Raw genomic sequence first — 24873 nt, 5'->3', positions numbered from 1 at the left:
TTCAAAGTTTTGGGTGAATAATTATATTTGAATTGCCTCTACAGAAATTTACACTTTTTCTCAAAGAAAATATATTTATATATACATAATTACATTTATATTTTACTTAAAAATTCTTCATTACATATGTCCTTCTTTCATCAGAATTGGTCAAAAAACATAAAAAAAATTATATGAATATCCAATTTACCCATCATTCAATATTTTTTAATAATATTTGTATACTTATAAGGGATACGTAAAATCATAAAAGTAAAATTATGATCTTCAAAATTAGTCAAAAAGTAAATCCAATCTATGTAAAGTCAAAAAAACAAATAATGGTGTTTTATCGCTATTTTACATTACATGCTCTGTTTTTCCGCTATTTTAAGTTTTTAACAAATTGTTGTTTTAAGTTTAACCAACGCTTCAAAAGGTCAGGAGTTAAAATAAAGAAATATTTGAAAAAATATTAAAAGAAATTTGAGAGTGAGTAACATAAATAAACTATTGGAAATATTAATCCATAAAATTTATTTTAAAAATTATAACATATGTATATAGAATTATATTTAATAATTTAAAAATAACATTTTAGTTAGTCCACCATAAAAGTTGGATGGAAACTAACAGAATGGACTCTTATTTTTAGACAGACATTAAAATTATGAGGTATGTGTAATTTCTAAAACAACAAAAAAGTATTTATAATTATGCGAAATTTCAAGAGGAGTGGTTGTAATTTGTCGTTTAACTAATTATCTTATGTAAAATAAGAGATTATATTCGCAAACTATTGAATGACAATACCAATAATGTTAAAATGTTTTGAATTTGAAATAAGAGCAGAACAGTTGAATTTGATTGATTTTAGGCTTAAAAATAGGAAAAAGTGAGAAAAGATTTCAAGAAATCAATTCTAAAACCCTAAATCGGAAGTAGAAAATCTCTATGTACAGTGGAAAAAATATCTGATTCATCATTGATCACCACCCTTTTGAGAATCGCTCCTCCAGAACCCGGTCCAGTAGAACCGGTCCCACATCTCATAGTCCCAGTCAACGGCGTCGTTTTCACGCCTGCAATCGTCACCGCAGACTGCCTCCTTCTCCTCGTCCTCGTCCTCGTCCTCGTCCTCCTCCTCCTCCTCCTTCTCCTCGTCCTCCTCCTCCTCCTCCTTCTCCTCGTCCTCCTCCTCCTCCTCCTCGACATCGTAATTCATATAGAATAATCTGAAGGAATTCGTTTTCCGCTGATTCTCCTTTTCATGCGACAAAAATTTGCTCTTCTTTCTGAGCAGCCTTTCTCTCTTCTTCTTCCTCCACAGTCCGGCGGGGAGGCGATATACGGCGAGGATCAGGAGGTCCACCATTCCGCATGGACAGCAGCAGCACACCGCCGCGCACTCACCCGCCGTCTCACCCATGCGGCTCCATCTCCCATTGGTACTTCCGCTTTTAGCTTCCAAACGGTGCTCCGTTGTCGTGCATGGCGTCACCGCCGTCGTCAGCAGTGGTTGCAGCCGCGCCGCTCCTCCCGTCATTGGGGCAGGTAATTTTCACTTATTTACAACAAGAGAAAGAAAGAGAATCAAGTAGACCCCTGATCCTGAACCGTAACCCAACACACAAGAGAGGTTATTGGGAAAACAGTAGAAAAGGTAAGAGAAAACACTAATTCCAGAGGAAAATTGCTTTGTTCATACGGCTTTTATTTCATATATAAGCGTGTTAATCGTGTCCGCCAAACACGGTCTTCGAGAAGGATTAGAAGAGCTTCGTTTAATTCAAATAGAACACATTAGTACTTGTAAATAAACAAATAACTTGTTACAACCTACACGTTTAGTTACTTGTTATTTTCTTAGGGCCTATTTGCTTGCTTAAAATATATATTTTATTAACTTACGGTGACGTAATATAATTCATTCTTACAATTTAAAAAAAATTTCTTTATTTTATCGAAAAGATTTACTCCCTTTCTTCATATTTAATACTAAGTTTTATCGAACTTAGAGTTAAAATAAAAAATATTTCTGTTTAAATTAATGGCCTCATATAGGGAAGTGTTCTGCAAAAATTTCTATTTTTTAGAGAAGTGAATTTTGTGAAAAAAGTTGAAAGTTGTAGTAGAATTAAAAGTGAGTAGTGTTTGTAAAAAACGTAAAAAGCAGACAAAAACCTAATTATATAGTGTTTGGAAAAAAGTTACTTCTAAAACAGACTTTATGGGTTAAAGACTATTTTATCTTCATTTATTAAAAAGATACTATTTTTTGTTAATATTTGTATTTATTGGTTGTCAATAATAATTATTTTTTTATAGAAAATAATAAATTTTATTTTGATTAGTATATTTCGTATTTGTTTTTTTTTTCTGAAATATTAATAGAAAAAATAAATATTTAATTTAATAATGCTCCCACTAAGTAATATAATTGTTGACTCATACACAATAGTTAAACTTGCATGAATGCAAAAAATATTTATTAATTAATTATGGACATTTAATTTATGTTTTCTAATGATAAAGGAATAATATGATTAGATAATATAGCAAATAAAATATAAAAATATTTATATGTAAAAATATAAATTTGATTATTGTTAAATTATTCAAATTATTTAAAAATTACAACATCAACTTTAAATATAAAATTTTTAAAGTAAATTAAAATCGGCAAAGTTGAATTAACAATATTTTATTGAGGGTAATGTAGTAAAAAATAAAATTGAATTTATTTACAAAAAGGTTAAAACAGCTAGAAGCACCCCCAATAGCTTTTGACTTAAAAGTATTTTTCTTAACAGTTTTAGAAGCAAAAACTGACATTTTACATATCTCAAAAGTATTTTTTTGAAGTGAGAAGGTGAAACACTTTTTTTAAGCTCACGTAAAAATTAAAATAATTATCATGTAATATTTTTTCAAAAAAATCTATAGATATTGGGGTAATCATCTCCGTAGCATTGGTGAAACTAAAAAATTCAGAGGTACGAGGACCTCGGCCTCTGTTTACCCCGAAAACAAGCATTCAGTGCTTCGTGTGAACGACGCCCGCCACTGTTTTGGGCTCATCCCATGCGGGCGGCGGAGTCGGTGAGGAATGCTACCTGGTTGATCCTGCCAGTAGTCATATGTTTGTCTCAAAGATTAAGCCATGCATGAGTAAGTATGGACTAATTCAGACTGTGAAACTGCGAATGACTCATTAAATCAGTTATGGTTTGTTTGATGGTACCTGCTACTCGGATAACCATAGTAATTCTAGAGCTTCTGGAAGGGATGCATTTATTAGATAAAAGGTCGACACGGACTATGCCCGTTGCTGCGATGATTCATGATATATTAGATTCCAAATTATTAGATCAGAAGTAGGCGCAAGATGTGAGTTGTGGAAATAAGAGGAGGCACGGAGTGGAGAAAGCAATTTTTGTAGGGAGGTGAAAGGGACAGATGACATGGTTTTCCGACGGCGTATGAAACGCTGTCACCTTTGACTTTGACTACCCCCCCTCTCTCTTTCTCTTTCAAAAGTCTAAATCTCCATTATGCCGCTGGGGATTCGGATGTTGTTACTGTAAATGACAGCTCAGCTGTTCATCCGCGTAAAGATATACTTTTTCTTTGTATGAAATATTAATAGATATTATTAGGTCAGTTGTAAAAGAGAATAAGTCGTTCTTTCAATTTTGTTGAGATATTAGTTAATTTGGTCAACGTAATTAAATGAAGATGCTACTTATTCAAATTAAGGACCAACATAAAATTGAAGAGTTCTAATTTTTATTGTGATTCGAATTTGTAATATTCAAATAGAAAAAGCAAAAAAAGAAGCGAATTTTAACCACCATAATAGTAAATTTTCAGAAAATAAATTATTCTTCTTCATTTTCCTGCTAAATATGTATGTATATCCATGCAAGAACAAGTATTGGGTCGTCGACCTCCACTTCAACCTAAAATATCACTTGCTATTTTTCTTTTTTAAGGTCTCAAGTTTAAAGTGTTAAGGGATGTGGAAAAACAAAACAATCAAAAGATAAAAGTTTATGAACTTTTCATTCTCATATTAATTTGAACATATCACAGTCCAATAATGTAATTTCGTCGACTCAATAATTACAATCAATTGTGAAAATTTAAAAATAAATAAATAAATCACGTTACATCAATACAAACACAACGCAAATTCATTCATTCGACTGCTGACATGGCATGATCCACATAATATGGTAAATACCTTCACATGCTTAATACAAGCCATGAAATGTGAATATGAAGATTAATCATCATAACATGAAGTGAATAACTTCACATACTAATGAGCAACCGTGAAATATCGAAAATAATGACTGGTATCATCTAATTTTGCATAATAACATGAATGAACTCATCAGTATAACTTCTTACGTTCAAAAAAATTCCATAAAGTAGAAGAGAGCCATTCAACACCCATTCATTGTGTGAATTGAGTACAAAAGGAGCTCCCTCAAACCAACAAATTCAACATTAGCCTCTTTATCTAATCTTACAATTATATCAGCCAAAACAAACAGGTTAAAGTACTAAGCCACCCAAAAAAACACGTCCCTCACCCACCGCCTTCACATTCTCATTACTATCAACAGCTATTAACCTCCAAACATTTAGTTATGTGAAACATGTCTAACGGCATGGTTCTGGGATCAAGTTGCTTTTATTAACATCCCGATCTATCTACTGACCAATGAAGCCAAGCCGATGAAGGATGACTGCTAAAAGGAGCATAAGTATGGCCAACACCATGCCAGGTTTTCCCAGTAGCCAATTCTTTGTCTTCCTGGCACCTTCTACACCGCGTTGAATCCTATCAGCCCATCTCATCTACAACCATATATTACCCATGATCAGAGAGAATGAAAGGGGAAAAAATAGGAGCCTATTCATAGAGAATTGTGCCTATACTTTGATTTCCTTTTAATCTATCTGATGCATCAACACATCAGGTTATGAGTAGAGGAGACGGTGAAAGGGATTAGGGATCAGGAACGTAACAGATTAACCCTTTTTAATACATACCATTGTGTCTAAAGCATCGGGAGACATAGATGACATGGCCTGTTGAGCTCTCTCCGCATCTTCACGTGAAAGCTTGAACCCAAATTGCTCACTCATGTTTGCCATCATTTCAGGGCTCATATTTTTCATCATTGAAGTGAACATCTGTGAATTTCAAAAAAGAACAACACAATCAGAACCAGAATGTTAAACACCTTTTCAAGCAAGGTAAGAAAGCAATGACAAATGGTTTATTCTAAGCACATAAGGAATAAGGATATAACTCTCAAAATGATGCTAACATCTATTATCGCGCACATGTTTCTCGTATAAGGCTCGAATGCTATCACAGTATATTGAAACAGATCTTATTCAGAAGAAGCAAATCAAGTTTCAAACAAGATCTGTTAACCCAAAAAAAAAGTTTGGAACAAGAACACAAAAATTTCAGTTAATGGTTCTCTGATCAGTTCAAAACAATTTGTGCAATATTTTAAACCAATTGCAGTTTATTACAAACATACTCTTAGCTGAGAAAGAGGACAAAAGAATTTGTGCAAAAAACAATTAATCGAGAAACCTGTCGCATAGTTGGATCTTTCAATTGGTTTCTCATTTGTTCTTGTATATCAGCAGTGGAGTTTAAGAAACTTGGTTGAGGAGAACTTCTTGAATTCAGACTCTGAGAGGTACTACTTTCACCAACATCGCTGCCATTCATATTCAAATTTTCTCGAGTATTAAAGTCATCTGATCTTAATCCTTTGGAATAAGAAGTTGTGGTTGATGGTGCTCTTTCCTGTCCTCTCAGGGAGGATGCAATCTCAAACATTTTTTGACGTTCTTCAGGTGACATCTTACTCATCATATCAGTTGCCATCTTAAGCATGTCAGGTGACATGTTTGGTGGAACTGACCCAGGAGTAGTATGAAAACCTGCTGATGATGATGCGGCCTCATTCCCTTTCAAAGAGGATGCCATCTCAAACATCTTTTGAAGATCTTCTGGTGACATTTTCCCAATCATGTCACTTGCAGTCTTGAGCATGTCGGGTGATAGGTCTGAAGGAATTGATCCAGGACTGAAACCGGAACCGCTTTTTGAGGAGGAAGCTAGTTCAAACATCCTTTTAAGTTCTTCAGGAGACATCTTGCCAATTGCGTTTGAGGCAGTCTTCAGCATATCTGGAGATATACCTTCTATTTTTCCACCACTTATAGCAGACAAGGTTTCAGGATCGGTGCGGGAAATAAAGTTCTGGAAGGATCTACACCATAGAAGCAAACAAAATACAATAAACTCCACTAAACTTGGTGCTTATCAACTGCTGATAAAAGAGCAGTTGAATGCTGCAGCAGATTAGCCACAGAAAGAGATGGTAAAGAAGAGAAGGCAGTAAACAAAGACAAGCATGCAAATGCTAAAGAAGACTGCGTAATCGAGCATTCAGAAATACATTATTCTCACCATACTGTTCAAACTTAAAAGTATGTGTAAGGACCCAAACAATCTTATATCATATACAAGAGATATTACATATGCACAAGTCATCATTCATTTATCATCCTCCCCTAGATTTTTCTCATCTGCAATAGTCTAGATGCATATCTCACTAAACAAACAGTAAATGCTAACAAAGATTTAGCTTAATAATGCAGAAAAACCAATCCTTTTAACTTGTACATGAAAAATAAAAGATAAGAATTTCATCAACAACAACAAACCTGATAGATTCTGGGTCATCTTTTAGAGCCTCCAAATAGTCATTATTTGTTGACTGAGGCTCCCTAATGTTAGCAGTCTGACTTGTACTGGGTTGACTGGATTTTTGAGGGGGAGTTGCAGAATATCCTGATATTGAACTCTCGTGGTTGTCAGATGACGCAGAGGCTTCATCAGTTATTTCTTCGATAACCAAACCTAAAACAAGAAGTAAAGGTGGTTACACATAAAATTAAACAATTCAAGTTGTAGGGAGGATCGACCGAAACACAATAAACAAAACTGGCCCTGAAACAGCATACCTCTTGAAGGACGCCGACCTCCTTCTTTGATCAACCTTTCCTCGACATCCCTACGTATAAGTAAATAAGCCGTATTTGGAATCCATTTCATAATTGCTCAATAAAATCAACAAAGACAAAACCTAAAAGAGGCCAGAACCTGACCAAGGAGAAGGAGAGGGAATAACAGCCTAAGAACATGCTATATAATACTTGAATACCGTGGGAACTGCTTGATACAGAAAAGTCAGTACCTTAATACATCTGTAATAGTTTCATCTCCAGGAGAAACTTCATGTGCTTTACTCAAGTCAGACACTGCATCCTGCAAATTTTCCATGTGACAAAAAGATCTTCAACTATGGTTTGATAACAGTAGAAGCTGAAACAACTTTTGCCAACAATATGAAGTGAAATTAGAAGACATTTACTTACCCCAAGTTGGCCCATTTCCTTATATGCTTGACCCCTTCGGTAGAGAGCTTTAACATTCTTTGCGTCATATGCCAAAACCTGCAGTATAAGAAAGTTGTAGTTTACATTTTAAATACTCACTCAATACCTATGTTCATCAGTGCACATTATAGTGAAAGATGCGGATACTCTATGAGTTAACTTAAGAAATTAAGAATATTGACCGTGTAGCAAGCTTCTTATGAGCAAACTGCTACTTAGTCAATGAGAAACATGAACCGAGTAGTCAGCAATATCAAGGCCTAGATCTAGTAATCACTTTCCAGAGGCACCAGAATTTTCTGTTTGAAACTTAATTGTGTAAAAAAAAAAAGATAGTACAAATTATTCCATTTTCAAAGCATCCATAATTGGCCTAGGGACAAAATGAAAAAGGCAGTAGCAGCTTAGGTCTATGGTGATTGAACTGAAGCACCATGGTTTAACCAAAGCATCACAAGTTTAACCACTTTGAAGAGAAAGAATTTCCTGAGATATAGAAAACACAGAAGTATCTTTACCTCCGTGCCTTCTCTGATACACTCATCATACTGCTTGGTCTTCAAGTAACATGACATCATATTAAGAGAGCATGCCAAAAGGAGATTTCTGCCCTTTGAGGTGGGAACATCTTTAAGGTTGTTCTTTGCCTAATATCACAAAAAGATAAACTAAGATCATAGAAGCTAATTGCAAAAGCACCTCCAAAATGAGAAAATAAATATCTCGGGCAACAAACCATGAAGATAAGCACCCAACAAAACTTACACGCATATATTTCTCCAAGGCACTTTGGTACTGTCCTTGACTGTGAAGTTCATTCCCCTGGTATCAATCAACTCAAGTAAATCAGTATACAGTAACGCAAGCAAAATACAAGTGAACTTTTGACATTCAGGTGTGCACAATGTATAAGTTTTATAGACTGGTGTATCTACATGCTCTAATTTCAGTTAAGGTGCATGCAACATTCACAGAGATACTATAGGACTTCTCAGGCTTTTTACTCATCCCAGGCAAATAAAGGGGTACAAGAGCAATGGCATTGCCTTCCATACCAGAAACCCAGAAGTTCAAATTAAGCCGAAACAAGAAGAAAAAGTAAGAGAAACAAAGCCTGATGTTCCAAAGCAGACAACCATACAGCAGTAAAGATAGGAAATTCCCAATATTAGTCAGGTTCAACTCAATAGGTTACTAGAGAAATGGAATAGAAGAAAGGAGATTTTTGATACATCTATAGATCAAGACTTCTTGTCATTGATGAGTTACCTGCTTCTTCAGCATCTCAGCTGCATTAATCTCATAAGACACCTGGGCATCCATCCGGGCACGCATGGCAGCTAGTTCTTGAGGTGAAGCTTTTGCCATCTTCTCACCAATCTCAGCCATATCCTCAGGACGAGTATGCTTCAATTGCTCAGCAGCAAGCTTGAAGTCTTCAGGTCTAAAGTTCTGCATACTTTCAGTAGCCATCCTCATCAACTCTGGGTTTGACATCATCTGAGAAGTAAGTTGCAACCACAAGTCAGAAACTCGTTAATGGATCTAAATTACCCATTACAATAATGATCACTAGAGCGCCAGTACACCCCAAGATAAAAATCTCCTCCGAGGGATTCACAGATTAGGCAACCAATAGAAGATTCCCACTTTGTTTCACGCGACAAAACAAACTGGTGGGTGCTTTAGATTCTAAGCAATTCCACAAGAAATCACACACCCAATTCGTCTGAATAGAAGATTCATAAAATTCACTCGCGAAACCCATAACGCACACACGAAAAAGAGAAAAGGAAAAGCGAATTGAAGAACTGGCCTTTGATCAAACACCACAAGTACCTGCTGCTGTATCCGAGCCAATTCAGCCGGCGACATGCGACTCATCTGCTCCTGAGCCATCCTAATCATCTCCGGATCCATCATTCCGTTAAACATTCTCCTAATTCCTCCGCTGAAACCCTTCAACCAGACCAACAATCGCAGACAAAAAAAGGCGGAAATCCGACCTAAATATTGGAAATTCTTCCTTATACAATCACAAGCAGACAAGTCCTCGAATTTGGGATTTTTCCGATTCTTGTTCGGTTTACCTGAAAGAACAAACAGAAATTGCAAATTCGAAAGATCTAGTGCGGCAAGTCAATAACTGTTCCTTCGGAAACCCAGATAATTTCTTGAGAGAATGGAAGAATATTATAGATACAGGAAGAAGAGTAATGTGTATATATGTGGAACGCGGAGTATAGAATAGAATATGATAAAAATAGAGTCTTTATTGGTTGAACGCCCACCAGACCAGAAAAGGAGACCGTGAGACCGAATATGCTTCCTTCCCTTCTTCCAAATTCACTTCTCCCCACTATTTCCGGATTTTTAAATTATAAATTTAAATTCTTGTGATTATTAATTTATTTTGATAATAATTCTTGTCGATTATAAAGTATTTGAAAAATGTTGATAGTTGATATATGAATTCTCATAGTCAAATTGAAATTTATGATATAATTTTAAATAATTCTCTTTAAATAAATTAGTACTTGGAATTTGTGATATTTTATAACTACAAATTATTATATTCATGTATATATATTTGGATTTTCCTTTAAACTGCATTGGATATGCAAATCATGTGTATAATATTGTGTAATAAAGTTCTTTTCTTTTTTCTTTTTTTTTGGGGGGGTTTAAAATGAGACCTACAAGATTTCTCATTAAAATTTATTAAATAAAAAAGTTGAATTTTCACCCTAAGTTTACTAATAGTGCAATAAAATTTTATTTTGGTTTAATAGTGATTTGAGAATGGTCATGGGAGTTGCGACACGTGTGCATACGATGAAATATATGTTTGACTCGATTCAATTGATTTTATCAAATGAAGACTCGTGATAAAATGAGACATCACTATTCAGTGATCACTAAATTTTAATTAATGACATACAATTCAACAAATTCACACAGTTCAGAGATTTACAGAGAATTGGGACTCCATTGAACCACATTGTTCAAGGATAGAGTTCAATTCCACGACCGAAGTTTGTATGTTACGAAGATCTGCCTCCACCTTATCGGACACGAAGCATGTGTTGCACGATATGGCTTCGAGCAGCTCTGCCTTTCTCCTTGTAGCTTCAGCTTTCGCTCTTTGTACACCTTCTATTTCTCTAGACTCCACTAGCAGTTCTTGGTGCATGATTTTTTTTTCGTCCTCCTTCAGGTCTGCCTCGAACAAGCTCTGGTGGTACTCAAGAATCATGCTCTCGAATTCTTCTTTTCCGTTTTTTTGAACCTCCAAAAGTATTTCTTTCTCCTGAACGATACTCTGAAGCTTGCGGTTCATTTCTTCAACAGACAACGTCTCTTTCTGCACCTCGACTTCAAGAACTTGTATTTCATTTTCTATCTTTCCCAATTTCCCAGTCATAGCTTCAGCTTCCTTCCTCACATCCCTGAGTTTTTCCTTGTTCAGCTTTATTTGGTTTTGTAGCTTAGTTTTCTCTTCCTCAGATTTGAGCAACGCAGTAGCATTGCCGGTCACCTGCCAATTCCTCTGTGAGAGTTCACTAGCTGGTTTCTCAACATTGTCTATTGCAAAGAGTACTCTTTCACTTTCCAGTTTCCGGTTCTCTTCCTCCACTTTTGATCTCAAGTTCTCAAGGCTGTCTTCTAGTTCAGTTTTCGCTTGTTTAATCTTCAAAAGAGCATCCATAAATTCTTGCCTGGACAACTGAAGACGGGTCAACTCTTCTTTCTTTTGGGTTAGATGTTCTGAAGAAGCATTGAATCTTGATCTCGCCAGAGCCTCACGCTGTTCAAAGTAACTAACTGAAGAAGAAAAGCTTGTCAACGATTGCTTTATGGCCGATAGTTTCTTGTTAGCCAGATCTTTTTTCTCCTGCAGCTCTGAAGAAAGAGCTTTGAGATACTTAAACTCCTGCTCTTTGGCCTGAAGATTACATTCCAGTTTCCTGATTTTTTCTGAGAGTGCATCCACCTCGATCATTGCTCTCTCAAGTGAACCAAACATAGTTACTGTTTGTGCAGAGTATGAAAGTTTTGCTTGGGCTTCAACAAGCTTCTCTCTTATTGAACTCAGATCTTTACACACGTGCACAGCAATTGTATTTGGTGGATTTTCCTGAATCTCCAAGTTAGTTCCTGCAGAAGGATCAACAGTGTTCATATGACTATCCTGGTCATATTCATTGGACTCAGCTGATGCATCAAGTGTCCGGATGCTAGTATTCACTGTCAACTTGTAACTTTCTTCTTGTTCTTCAGGTTCATTTAATTCATCTATTTCCGTCCTGTTCTGTTCAATTGAGTTTGGCATGTCGCTCCTGACAACTTCTGCAAGCGATGTCCTATCTGCTTCATCTGAGTCACAGTAATTGCTTGTCTGTGAATCTATCAAACATTGGCTACAATCATCCTGCACATGTACTTCATACAAGCAACTTTCCTCCAGTAAACTCTCACTGATGGGCACTGGATGATCCTCTGAACGAAGGTCCTTATTTTCATCCACGACATGAGGTCCAACGGACCCCGTTTCCTCCCTTTCATATTCGTTCTCAAAGGAAAGAGAAGCTTCACCAGACCCAAGACATTGGCCTCCATCAACTTCAACAAGCTTTTCTGGACAGGTGAAGTCTCCTTTTTCGTCATCTACATTCTTATGTTGACCAGAAGCTATAACTCTTTTGAACTCATCCCTCTCTTGCATGGCCTTCTCATACAGACTCAATAACTTATCATTTTCTTCATGCATTTCCGTAAGCTGACATTTTAGCTTCTCAAGTTCTCCTTGCATCTCCTGTTCCTTCTCCTCAGCTACTTTAGTAAGGTGATAATTCTGATCTTCAATTGTATCATTCTGAGGATTTAGCGAACTATTACTGATCTTTTTACTGTTTTCTGCAACCGCCCTTTCATACAAATCAATCAATTTGTTATTATCCTCAATTAAGACCTTAAGCTTCATCCTCAATTCATCATTTTCTTTGGACAAGAAAACTGCCATTTCATGTGCTTCTGCTTCTCGTTGGCTGGCAGCTGCAATTGCATCAACCATAGTTTTAAGTTCTGTTTCACTTTGTCCAACATTGGGGACATTCATCAAAGAAATAAGTTTAGTTTGTCCCTTCTGTGCCTCCTCAGCTAAGGCTTCTTTTGACAATCGCTCCGCCTCAAGCTCTTTTGCCAAGTCATTGACATGTCTGAAAAATTTTTGGAAAGTGAAGCAAAACTATTCAGGAGACCAAGACCTTGATCGGTCATATGCCAAGTTTCCAGACGTAGCTTTTTGAAGTTTTTAAGTATCTTGTTTTAGCTAAAGACAAATATGATCTTCAAAAGTGGGATGATAGTGATGCTCATAAAATTCATCATCACTGAAATTAATTAATACTGAATCACCTCAGATTCTGGAAATAAATACCTTTCTAACTTTTCTTTCTCACCAACACAGAAGTCTAGTCTTTTGCGAAGTGAGTCGAGCTCTGATTGGTTCTGAATAGCCTGAGAAGTAAATGAAAGAAGGTTCTCACATTAAACAAAAACGAAAATAATAATAAAGCCCAAAATGTGCCCTAGGTCCAGTTTATTAGGCAGACTCTTTTCAAACAAGATAAAATTGTTTAATGCTCTACCTGCATGCGCAGGAACTCATTCTCCTCATTAATTGATGTGCGCCAAGGTGAAGAGGGTTCCTGCAGTGAGAAACTAACATATGTAAGCAACTGCTCCAAGATTGGCAGGTCTAACTTAATGTTTATTGAGATTGAAGTGAAAACATTCTTGGAACTAAGTCCAGGTCAACTGTGCCCAAAAGGCCTTAATGTTAAACAAAAGACATAAAGTGGTATATATATTCTTGTTCTGATGCTTTAACATAATTCATTTTGATGTAAAATAAAATGCCTCCTAATATCATTGCATTGTTCGTTTCTATTACCTGATTAAAACTCAGAAAGTTACTGTCACTCTGCAAAATCAAAAAGAAAAATCATTAGCTCCACAAATTACATCTTAAGCAAAGTTTATAAACGGAATTTGCAGAAAAGATATGAACCTGAGTGTTTGCGGGTTCCGATTCGTGCATGAGTTTCCAATCAAGAGCTTCTAGCAACTACAGAACACAAAAGGTTAAAGAGATTGAAAGGCGAATTTATTATGAGCAGTGATAATGAAGATGGCTGAATATCTAATGCTTCAAAGACTCTGGATATGGTTTTTAACTGCAACTACTTCAACACATTTGAGAACCACAAAATATTGTCAGATCCATCTCTGAGATCCATTTTTAACTAGGTCACTGTTCTTGCATTTTCAGTTCCTTTTCTCTAATAACTCTTTCAACATTCAGCTTCAAACTATCAGTATTATCCCATACAACTTTATCAAGGCAGAAGGTTGGGAGAAGAGATAACTTCTTGATTCATTGCTAGCCACCTCCAACCAAAGGTCACAACATTGCAACATGCTATGCAAACACGTAAAACATTTAAGAAGCAACGCCCCTACTGTTTATGGATCAGATGAGATCAGCAAGATGACAAAATCATGGTGAGATTATGCAACTACTAACATTGCAATTTGCAATCTGTAAATACAGTGAACAGTTCTGACATTGAAAAACACAACTTCCGTATATTAACTTCAGTTAAACAGTTACAAGCAAAATAAAATGTTTACCTTGTTTTCCAATGTCGTTATCTGTTCATTAATTCTTTCCCGTTCACCTTCCTCACAAAATGACTTCAGTCTGAATCAATAGAAAAATAGGTTAGCAAAAATGTGATTTGGTAAAACTCAATTCAGCAATATAAATGATGCATGTAGCTAACAGGAAAAAAGCACACAACATTGACAGAGCTACTTGGTACTGAAAATACAAAAAATGCTAAAGTTCAACTGTTTGTGGACAGAACCAGCAAATTTATGAATGGCTAGTACAAATTGTTTACATCCACTTTCAAACTTCCAACTCGGTTTATTTTCTTCTCTTCTAAATCAACTTCTAAAATCAACAAAAAAAATGCATATTGCACTCAAAAGTGAGAATCTAATAAACTTGAACGCCGATAGTGCTTTCGTCATTCAGTGATGGACGGAACAATTTTAAAAAAGCAAAAACTTGCCTTCTGATCTCTTCTTTCAGCCGTAAATTCTCCATAGCAAATCTTGTTACCTCCTGGTTACGGTCTACCTGGGCACGCAGTACCTCTATTTCCTTTAAATGCTCCTCTCTTTCCTTAAGCAAGTGAGTCTCAGCAGAGATCTTTCCAGAAGCAACAGCTTCTAATCTCTTTATTCCTGCTTCTCGAAATCTTAATCGCATCTTTAGACCTTGAATCTCATCTTCTCTTTGTTTGGCCTGATACACCATCCACACTGTGATCATCTAACCAGAAAAATCTACGCCTATAGTAATTGTAGGCCCAATCACTATACATTGGCTTTGCTCAAACTAAATATGAAGATTCAGCATGTAGCCAAAATTCTTTCGCATTCAAGAAGGGACAAAATGACCGAGAATCTCTGATGTAATAAATTCTATGATAAAAATAAATGAAATTGTATAAGTGAGATTTTGCATATTTGCTATGGTATATTTTTATGAAATTTGGTACTTTACCATGGAATCTTACTTCATCTTTCTAATCTTGGGTTCTTCTTCGCTGCTTCTACTAATAATAAGGTTTACAATCTTAATATTATCGAGACGATATAAGCATTCCTGTCTCACCAAGCCTCTCAAATAAAATAATAATTAAGAAATAAAAGCATTTCTGTTTGGACTAATCAGAATGAGAACATAAGCATTTCTTGAGCGTCTTAGCAATTAAATCTTGCCTATATCTTCGAGAATTACATTTACTCATTCATACATTTCCTAGCATTTGTATAAGAATGAAATGGAGAAGCAGTGAAATTGGATTACACGTACCAGCTGCAGAGCTGCCTGATTCTCTGCTGCCAAAGCTTGCAGCGCAGTGTCTTTATCCTTTTCCCTTCGGAGAGCTCCGACAAGGGCAACTTCATATTCTTTTTTATGAAGCTATAAAGGGAAGTTAAGTTAGAAAGTAGAAACCATGCAAAACACTCTCTCATAGGTGGAGACAAATCAACATACATGCGGCATTTTTTTCTCAGAAATAAGTGGACTGGAAAAACCATGATATCCATCCCATTTAAAGGATCCTGGAGATCCTGGAAATGTTATTGATAAGGCATCACCATCATGGCTTTCAGCTCCTCCATTCAGCAGGCTCCTCAAACGAGATACTTCTTTCTAGAAATGACATTGATGCAAATGATTAATAACCAAAATTTGCTACAAGTATAATGGCATCGAGAAGAAGAAATGCATCAATGGGATTGTGATGCAATGTCACTCAAACAATATGAAATTCACTGTGTAAGTTCAACCAAGGCCAATCTTACTTCGGATAATTAAATGCCAAAGTAATACTGCTGAAAGCAGATTAAAACAAATGTTGAATCCAGAACTTTAAAAAAATAAAACATACATAATACAGTATAGTGGAAAATGGTGGGTGATTGAAGATAGAGATTAAGCTAACATAGTAACAACATGGTATTGAGACTTTAAGATTCCACCCTGCAACCCAATTTTATTACTGCACTATCAAACCTGCAACTCATAGCATGCATGAATTCATGATCTACTCATTGTACTAGTTCAATATGGGGTTACATATTAGAAGCACCCAATGGCATGGAAATCCAGAATTGGAGAACCTTGTTGATATGTGCAGTTACCCCTGGCCATGAGTAAAGAACCCACTGTTATCAGTGATACAGAGTGATCATTAATTGTTTGTCTTATTGAAAGTTCGCTGGATGTAGAAACCCAAGATTTCTTATTTATGATGCTTTTAGGCAACAAAAACCTACTCTGAACAAGCCATATTATCACATGACAACTGTTTCCCCCAAGATGAGTTTAATAGCTTTGATGCAGACATCAGAATATGTGCAAAAAAAGGTCTCTTGGCTGTCTGTTACTACATTGTGTCTACCATTAGAACACTTAACCTCCATGTTCCCTCCCTCTCTCTCTCTCTCTGAATGTTCTGTTTTTGTTTTTTTGTTTCCTTTTGTGGGGCCGGGTCACACTGAGATGATTGAACATCCAATCAAATTTAAGTTGTTACCTTGAGATTTTGGTTCTCAAGCCTCAAAGCCAGCACATCTCCAGAAGCATCTTCATTAACGATAGCCTAGAAAGTAATATGTCAGACAATAAGTGAGAAACAAATAGCAGTTTTAAGCTAGGAATATTTATTTACAGGAAAAATAAGAAATTGAGTTTTATGAACATTTTGTTTGTTGCAGTGGCTGTACAAATTGCTGAAAGTTCACTCCCAGAACTTTTCAGATGCATCCTTTACAACATTGAAATATTAGGTACATCATTCCATATAATAGACAAAGTAATCTTACATGATTTTTTATAAATTTGGCACGCTGGGCAAACTTTAATGTGCTCAGTGTCTCTAGCGAGCAACTACAAGAGCAGAATAAGAGTACTGAATTTCAATCCAATAACTCAATAAAAACATTAGATTGCTACTGAAACATGAAATTAGTAAATTCTAAGCTTTAAGTAGGAATATTTGCAGAATGATTATTGAAGACTATCCATGCTGAAATAAGTGAAATAATTCTTCAAAAGGGGCACTGACCAGCTAGAGGGACTAATGTTTGCTATGATAATTGTTTTGGCATTTCCTCCCAATGAATCCTGCAGAAATATTTGCCAGCAATAAAGTAAAGAATAGAAATCAATTCAATTTTTTCAGCAATCAGTGTGCATAGTACGTAGATTTCATGATTCAAGTTTTTGAAGGAACACTATTCTTCAATATCTACTAATTCTAAGACTGCAAAACAGTAAAGTAAAGATTTTGTGATTTCTGTACTGCAATCTGTCTGAGTCAATTAACCACAACGTGAGAAACAAGAGACCTGGTAATCCACATCCAATTCTCTTACAAATGACTGACAAAGAACATAACTGCATTAGCTTTTAACATCATTCTTTCTGGTAGACGTGAGTACACAGGGCCAACCAGCATAAACTAGCACTAACGGATGTAAAAGAGTCTAAGACATATCAAGCACCTCATTTATGCAACAGTAATCTGCAGCCAAGAGATAGTTTCTTGATGATATTAAACATAATATTCACCTGAAGCAAAAAAGTGAGTTTGGAATCTCTGTAAGGGACGTGTTGTGATTTCCCATTGGATATGCTCACAAGGTTCATTATGACAAGTCTGCATATCATAAAACATGTCCAATTTCACCTTGAAGTCCATAGTCACAAACACAATTCAAGGATGACTTAAAATATCTCATTTAGAAAAACGGAGTAAACCTAGGCATACCCTAATGTAGAAAGAGACTTGTTGATATTAGTAGCTTCCTTCAAACGTTCACCTTCTGCACCAGAGCTCTTTTGCCTACATTTGAAAGACAGGAATGTTGGAACAAGCAGAAGTTATTTTATCAAAACTTCATGATTATCTTCTTCTGTTTTTCCACCTTGATTTTGTGTTACCTTTCAGATCCTGCTAAGTCCACAAGATTAAGGCGAGCAAACCGGTGATGAGTTACCCCCTGTGATTCCCACTGAAACAAACTTACGGTTCAAGTTAGACATTTGAGGTCAAAATTAGAAATGTCAAAAGTATCTTGGATAAGAACAAGGACTCTTTTACCTTACTCTCTATGATGCATGTGAACACACTATGAGAACGACTGCTAGCACGATTCATGTTAGTTGCAGCTACCTTTCTGTTGGCTGCACCCTGAAAAAAGAACATGATGTAAACCCAGATAACAATAAGAGTTGAGCTCATATTAGCATTCATAAAACAGGCACATCTTGTATGTCTAGTGGCCCACGCAGTAAGAAATTAATATTTAGTCTATTTATGAAACCTCTTAGTCCTTCAATTTCTTCCTTTTAAGTTTTATTTATTGTGAATAGTTAAGTTTAGTCATGGTCAACGACTAATAACTAGATAAAAGAAGGGAAAATGCTCTACTTTATTTTTAGACATACTTGTATATCAATCCAAGTACTATTGCATAAACAAGAGAGGAAGTCTTATGTAAATGAAATTACAAACCTGAATAAGCTGTTGGATCACATCACGGGCACTTGAGACTTCTACCTCAGTGACATTTTCTACATAAATACCTTTCTTACTGTCTTCTCTGATCTGCAGAAAACCAACTATCATAGTCAATCAGCTTTCTTATTGAGGTTCTACAAGGAAAAAGAAACCATAAACCTTGAAGGCTTATTCAATGCATTTTTCGCCATTTTAGGAACATGAACACCAGGGTGTCTGCTGGAATCCTTATAGCAGAAGTCTTTCATGGTGAAATCTCTGCTCCCACATTTTGGCAATGTAATATATTGCTTATTAAAGTCTTAGTCTGAAATGGTTAAAACCTTTGTTAAAGTCTAAGTGGTTAGTACTATCCCCATGCAAGAACAATGAGATGTAGAACTGATTCTTTTCCCTCTATATAACCAATTTTGGGGGATAAAATATAGACAGAGGGTAGATATAACATTCTTTCTCCAATCTCCTGATATAAAGTATCAGAAGGTGTCTTTCTCTGAGAGTTTGATGTAATAAGTGGTATAGGGGTTGGAGACATGCAGATATACGGTTCTAATGAATGACTAAATATATGGTCATGACGAGCAATACCTGTAAATTGACAGATGAAGGATCCAAAAGGTCAAGAATCTGCTCATTGTAGATTTCTAAGAAAGAACATCTACAAGTAAATTTTAGTTTTTCCTCCCTGCGGACATCCTTTTCCTGTAATGTAAAATAGAAGCACAGGATAAATATTGTGTTCATATCTAGCATACTTGAAAATAAATATATGCAGAAAGGTCCAACGAAAATCAATTAACAAGTTCATTACAGAATAGCAGCTTCCAAAATGAAACATGTACAGGCACTATTCACATGAAAAGCAGTGACAGATCTTGAAGATTAGTCAAATATTAACCTTGTCACCTTAAATAACTTTGATGTGAGCAACCATACAATTTTTAAAGTAAAGGCCAAATCTTAGTGAAGGTTAGTGTGTGGGGCTTCAGGAGCCAGTTTGTGCTAGATCAAAATTTCAATTAAAATTAGTGGTGATTTTAAGATACAATACAGTGATGGTAGAAATTGGTTCTCCTAATTTCAAGATGAAGCATACACTCATGGCATACCTTTTGAATTCTGGAGAACAAATACTCAAAAACTCTAGGTGTCATCCCACAATTGACGCTGTGTCTTCGGGCACCTCCCTCAATGTCTCCAAGCATTGTGTGGGTTTTCCCACTTCCAGTCTATGCAAAATTATGAAAGGAAGCATCACAAAAAATTATCTAGTAACAAAGAGTTAAGCAATTCCACAATTATAGAACAGTAGACTAATAAGTTAATGCGGCAGCTGAGTGGTTCAAAATATACAAGAAGGACGTAAATTGGCCAAGTTGTAGAATTCTGAAACAGATAAATTCTTAACTCACTTGGCCATAAGCAAACATGCAACTGTTATATCCTTCCACGCAATTCTCTACCATTGGCAACCCAGCTACTTTAAATAACATTTCCTGTTAAAGTAATGCAAACATGAATATCATGAAATAATAAAGAAACCATGAACAAATAAGTCATATACACAGCATATATCGTACCTGGCTAACACTTTCATCAGCCACAAGGTCAAATGTAAATCGGGACTCTGGATGCCCCGTCCATGTAATTGTCTGTGAACTCTCTTGCCTCACACATCTACTATGGCCTTGAAGTGATATCTCAGAGCTACTCAAAGGACGTAGCCGTATAATCACCTGGAAATTACCAAACAAAGAGTTGGGGGGGAAAGTACTATGTAGTAGATGCCACTGACATTTTTTATTTAGAGTCACAAGAATTTAGCTGTTCTGATGCTGTATGCAATATTATTGAAAACTTTCAAAATTGCAAGCTCTAATAACCATTTAAGCATTCTTACAAGGCAAATCGTAACAACTGGCTATTATATTACTAATATATACCCTACACTTCGCGTGCTTCTTACCCTCAGAAGTCAGAATCACTGATTAATACTAAAGGGCGACTGTGGAAGAAAAAAGAAAAACAAGAACAACATACCTGAACATTGTGCTCCTTCCAGAAGTTGGGATCTTCACGAAATTCAAAACTGCGAGTAGCAGGACACGACGTGGTTTCAACGTCATCGGGTTTAGATGACTTGTCCTTGCAAGAAGACTGCAACAAGAAAATATCCCTGGAAGCTGATTTCGAGAACAGATCCGGAGTGCTGGAGCTCTTCATCAGCGCCAGCCCCGAGTCCGCCGCGTCCGGCTGCTGATTCTGGTGGTACCCAAACCGGGTTTTGACCGCGCTCGTCGTTGATTCAGAAAACAACGGCATTATTGATGAAATTGAATGCGAAGTCCGGCTAAAGATCGGCGATGGAACAGCAGCACCAAGAACAGACTTCCACGATGGTAAGACGAGAGGAAAGTGAGAAGGGAGAGAGATGAGAAAGGAATTTGGGGGAAGAGGGGGTGGGGGTAGGCAGTGTACCGTTGTAAGTTTGAAATTTTTGAATTCGGAGCGTGGAGCCAAGATGACAGAGAGATATACAGACGTTTGGAGGGTGGTGAAATCTCCATTTTACCCTTAATGGATCTGTTTTTGAAAAATAATAAATTGTAGGGATAATTACACCCTCCTCTCTTGATGTTTGGTTCGATTACATATAGGCCCCATGTAACTTGAAAAATTACATCTAACACTTTTGAGGTTTGGTCTCATCTGACAAATAAGTGCCTAAATTAGTCAAAATAAATTGAATTTGTTGATATTAACAGAAAAATTAAAATAGAATTGGTATTAGCCCTCAATTGACTGATTATTATCTTATTCAGATCAAATAATTTTTTTCGAACTAAACTATCTTCACATACATTAACACGTGAGGATGTATGAGGAATAATTTGATTGTAAATTATTTATTTGACCTGCAATAAATCAGTATTAAGTTAATGTGAGGTTAATATAGATTTTTTCTGAATTTTTTGTTAACATCAACAAATTTGATAGATTTTGACTAACGGAAAGACTGATTTGTTGGATAAAAATAAACCTAAAAAGTAATAGATATAATTTATCAAACCATAAAAAATTTATATATGATCATATCAAATGTTAGAAGAAAGGAGTATAATTATCCCTAAATTGAAAAAGACTTATTTAAAAGGCAGGCAGGCATCCACCACAACTTTTAATTGGAGATGATGATCATAGTTATTGGGCTTGGAACTTTTTTCTTAACTATTTCTTCCGAATCATTAAATTGATTTAAATTTCAATTTTTGTAAATTAGTAAATTAAAATTTTTAAACAAATATTTTCTAATAAAAAAATACATTTATAAAGATAAAAATATACTTCATGACCACATGTATTATCATGTAAAATAAGGGTAGTTGTTCGGTTACAAAAATATTTACTTGATTTGCAATGGACCAGTAATAAGTCAATCGAGAGTAAATATAAATTTTCATATAACTTCTTTTGCTAATAATATCAACAAATTGGGTAAATTTCAACTAACGAATGGGTATATTTGTTAAACAAAAACAAATATCACTGATACAAAATAAAATTTCTCAAACCACAAAAGATCTACACATACTTACACGAAATCTCTGGTGTCAATGTAAATTATCCCATTTAAAAGGTAGCAACAAAGTATTGAAATGAATATATTAGTTGGTGGAGCAGATTAGATGCAGAATTCTGAGTGATAATCTTAAAAGTAGCATGCGGTCTGTCACTTTGTGTAGACTATGACAGGTAGCTCGGGATCATTGAGATATAGCAATTTACCATCACCAAAAAATCCATATTTATCTTTTACAAATAAATAAAAATCACATAATGCAATATTGGGACAAAAACTTTATTATTTGCTTCTTTTTGTTTGTGTGTTGATTGCTCCAATTAGCCCATTTTGAGTACTGCCCTGTGATCAAAGGTGAGATTCAATTGCCAGCCTCGTTTACTTTGTGCGACGTAATTAATGTATAATAAATTAATACCCAATCAAATAAATAATATGTAGTGAAAGGATAAATTGATTTATTTAATGATTACCAAGATTGTATAGATTTCGAATAAAATTGTGAAATTCCAAAATTACCTATAATAGGGGAAAGGCGTCACTATCACATGTCAACTCGAAAGAAAGAAAATCCAACTATATTGCATACGCTCTCAATAGAATTAAATACATATCCTCGCGACATTGTATATGATCAAATTAACTTCTTATAAAAAAAATATTTTTTAAAACGAAGTAAATTACCCACTCCTATAAGGAGGTAATTTGGTCATTTACTTGATGCGTTTGAATAGCTCAATGGTTTTCAAATTTGGTTTTACGAGCCGAGCTACCACACATAACGGTTGATTTGCGGCGCATACAACATTAGAAAAAAAGGAAAACATGTCGGACATTAGGCTAAATGATCAATTACTGCACCCGGTCTTTAGAACTCATGTGAACCTCATTTACATGTGATTGATAACTAGTAGATATCGGTTCATTGAATACATCCCTAATAAATATTCAGTAGACGAAATACAAGACTAGCTGTATCAAACACCATCCTCTCCTCATCACGTAGCAGTAGAGATAGATGATGAATGTGCTTCCAGTAATCCATCCTCCCTGCGCATGCTCTGTTCACTGCTAACAGAACAAGTGTACAGCTTATTCTTTACAAAAGCGTTTGCGCTTATGGTTTTTACGTTTTTCTGTATTTAAATTGTAAAATGCGAGACTAGTTAGTTACTCGGGTGTGCGCTTTTGTCTTCTTTTAGCGTTTCTTAGTTAGTTTAAGTTGTTAATAGAAGTTAGTCTGTTAATTAGCAGTTGGGAGAAGTGGGTTTAAAGAGCAGAAGCAGAAGCTCTACTACAAGTATAAAGAAAATTAGTCATCAATGGAGTTGTGGGTTTGAGTTTTTTCGTGTTCCGCTTTCTTTAAAATCAACCACATTACTACTCTTCCATACTTACCAGTGATCATAAAGGCAAGGGAAAGATATATATTTCCTCAATTCTTTGATTTCTTGGGTGATAAACTCAAGATATTGCCTGAATCTGAATCCTTGGACGAGACAGCGAGCCCCTGGGTTTCAACTCAACTGATTAGTCTCAAGCCAAGCTATTCAATGGATCACCCAGATTGGCCAGTCACAAAGCGTTTGAGGGTAAGTGATGTTGATAATTCTGCGAGGTGTTTGCTGGAGAAAAGTTCGGTTAAGGAGCACATTTTACCGCATCTTAGGGATAACGATATGTTGAAGCTTTGGCGGGGAGTGGAGGTGGTTGTTTGGGATGTGGATACCGAGTCGGAGCACGTGTTGGTGCTTAGGAGGTGGAAAAGTAGTGGGAGTTATGTGCTTCACAAGAACTGGTTATCTGATTTCGTGATGAGAAGGGGACTAGAGATGAATGATGTGATTGGGCTAAGATGGGATGATGAGAACTCGAGGCTGGAGTTTAAGCTGCTCCAGAAGAACCTGTTTTCATCAGGTCCAGTGTGGGCTGGTCTTGATTCAAAATGTCCGAAATGATGTGATATTACTGATAATATTTGAACTAACTATAGATGATGATGGAGTTTATGAGATTGTGTTGTTGTAGGAGAAGTATAATGCAATATCGTAGTATGGTTTGAATAACGCACACAGTTTGAACTTGCAAATATGTAATCATTTGGATAGTGAGATGTTTCTCAAATTGGGTTCCTTAACTATTGATGCCCGTAAAATGGGGTTTATGGTGTTTGATTGATCAGTTGGAGGTCAATGACAATATATTTGCGATGCATGTCAGTGTCACCCTCCACTTCATACGTGCATGCCCACATCTTTATTGAGAGGATGTATATATTGTGCATGAATTACTTATTGATAATAAATATACATACATATCCTGTAGAGGTTTTATAAATTAGTGTTGGATAAATTAATCATTTTTCTCCAAGGTATAAATCAATGTATAAGTTTATGGCGCTTCAATATTATAAATTACATTTTACCATTCAAATTATATATATATATATATATATATATATTTTGTTATCTATTTTTTTTGGTCAACTAACAAATTTTCTCTCGTTTATAAAAGCATGTTTTTGTTTTTGCGCAATTTACAAATTTAGTCACCCATTTTAAAATTCTTTTTTAACACCAACATTATGAGATAAATTCTCCATTTTTATAATTCTCTTTATACGGTTTTTCTATAACCAAC

At 35.6% G+C, this 24873-nt stretch overlaps 4 protein-coding genes across 4 annotated transcripts; 1 reads left to right on the top strand and 3 right to left on the bottom strand.

The window, feature by feature from the left end:
* LOC105170991 (E3 ubiquitin-protein ligase SINA-like 2) lies at positions 825 to 1686 on the bottom strand. Its single transcript, XM_011091974.2, has one exon. It carries the CDS (start codon positions 1523 to 1525, stop codon positions 962 to 964), a length of 564 nt encoding a protein of 187 aa, XP_011090276.1. The 5' UTR covers positions 1526 to 1686; the 3' UTR covers positions 825 to 961.
* Positions 4323 to 9715, bottom strand: LOC105170990 (outer envelope protein 61). Its single transcript, XM_011091973.2, has 11 exons — positions 9322 to 9715; positions 8752 to 8982; positions 8248 to 8304; positions 8001 to 8129; positions 7462 to 7539; positions 7281 to 7351; positions 7048 to 7097; positions 6748 to 6943; positions 5603 to 6290; positions 5044 to 5187; positions 4323 to 4848 (listed from the first exon to the last, which is right to left on the bottom strand). Exons 1-11 carry the CDS (start codon positions 9415 to 9417, stop codon positions 4702 to 4704), a joined length of 1887 nt encoding a protein of 628 aa, XP_011090275.1. The 5' UTR covers positions 9418 to 9715; the 3' UTR covers positions 4323 to 4701.
* Positions 10374 to 21145, bottom strand: LOC105171152 (kinesin-like protein KIN-12E). Its single transcript, XM_011092178.2, has 22 exons — positions 20694 to 21145; positions 20234 to 20389; positions 20066 to 20149; positions 19763 to 19882; positions 19242 to 19355; positions 18648 to 18740; positions 18234 to 18323; positions 18074 to 18144; positions 17901 to 17975; positions 17702 to 17789; positions 17196 to 17254; positions 16954 to 17017; positions 16665 to 16730; positions 15620 to 15778; positions 15434 to 15544; positions 14625 to 14860; positions 14179 to 14248; positions 13556 to 13612; positions 13439 to 13468; positions 13134 to 13193; positions 12923 to 13002; positions 10374 to 12701 (listed from the first exon to the last, which is right to left on the bottom strand). Exons 1-22 carry the CDS (start codon positions 20973 to 20975, stop codon positions 10445 to 10447), a joined length of 4422 nt encoding a protein of 1473 aa, XP_011090480.1. The 5' UTR covers positions 20976 to 21145; the 3' UTR covers positions 10374 to 10444.
* Positions 23557 to 24352, top strand: LOC105170989 (B3 domain-containing protein At2g33720). Its single transcript, XM_011091971.2, has one exon. The coding sequence runs from the start codon at positions 23787 to 23789 to the stop codon at positions 24189 to 24191; it is 405 nt and encodes a 134-aa protein (XP_011090273.1). The 5' UTR covers positions 23557 to 23786; the 3' UTR covers positions 24192 to 24352.

The sequence above is a fragment of the Sesamum indicum genome, linkage group LG9, assembly GCF_000512975.1.
Source record: "Sesamum indicum cultivar Zhongzhi No. 13 linkage group LG9, S_indicum_v1.0, whole genome shotgun sequence".
NCBI classification, from domain to species: domain Eukaryota; kingdom Viridiplantae; phylum Streptophyta; class Magnoliopsida; order Lamiales; family Pedaliaceae; genus Sesamum; species Sesamum indicum.
Note: the sequence above shows the minus strand (reverse complement) of the source record. Positions and strands in the feature narration are given on the sequence as shown.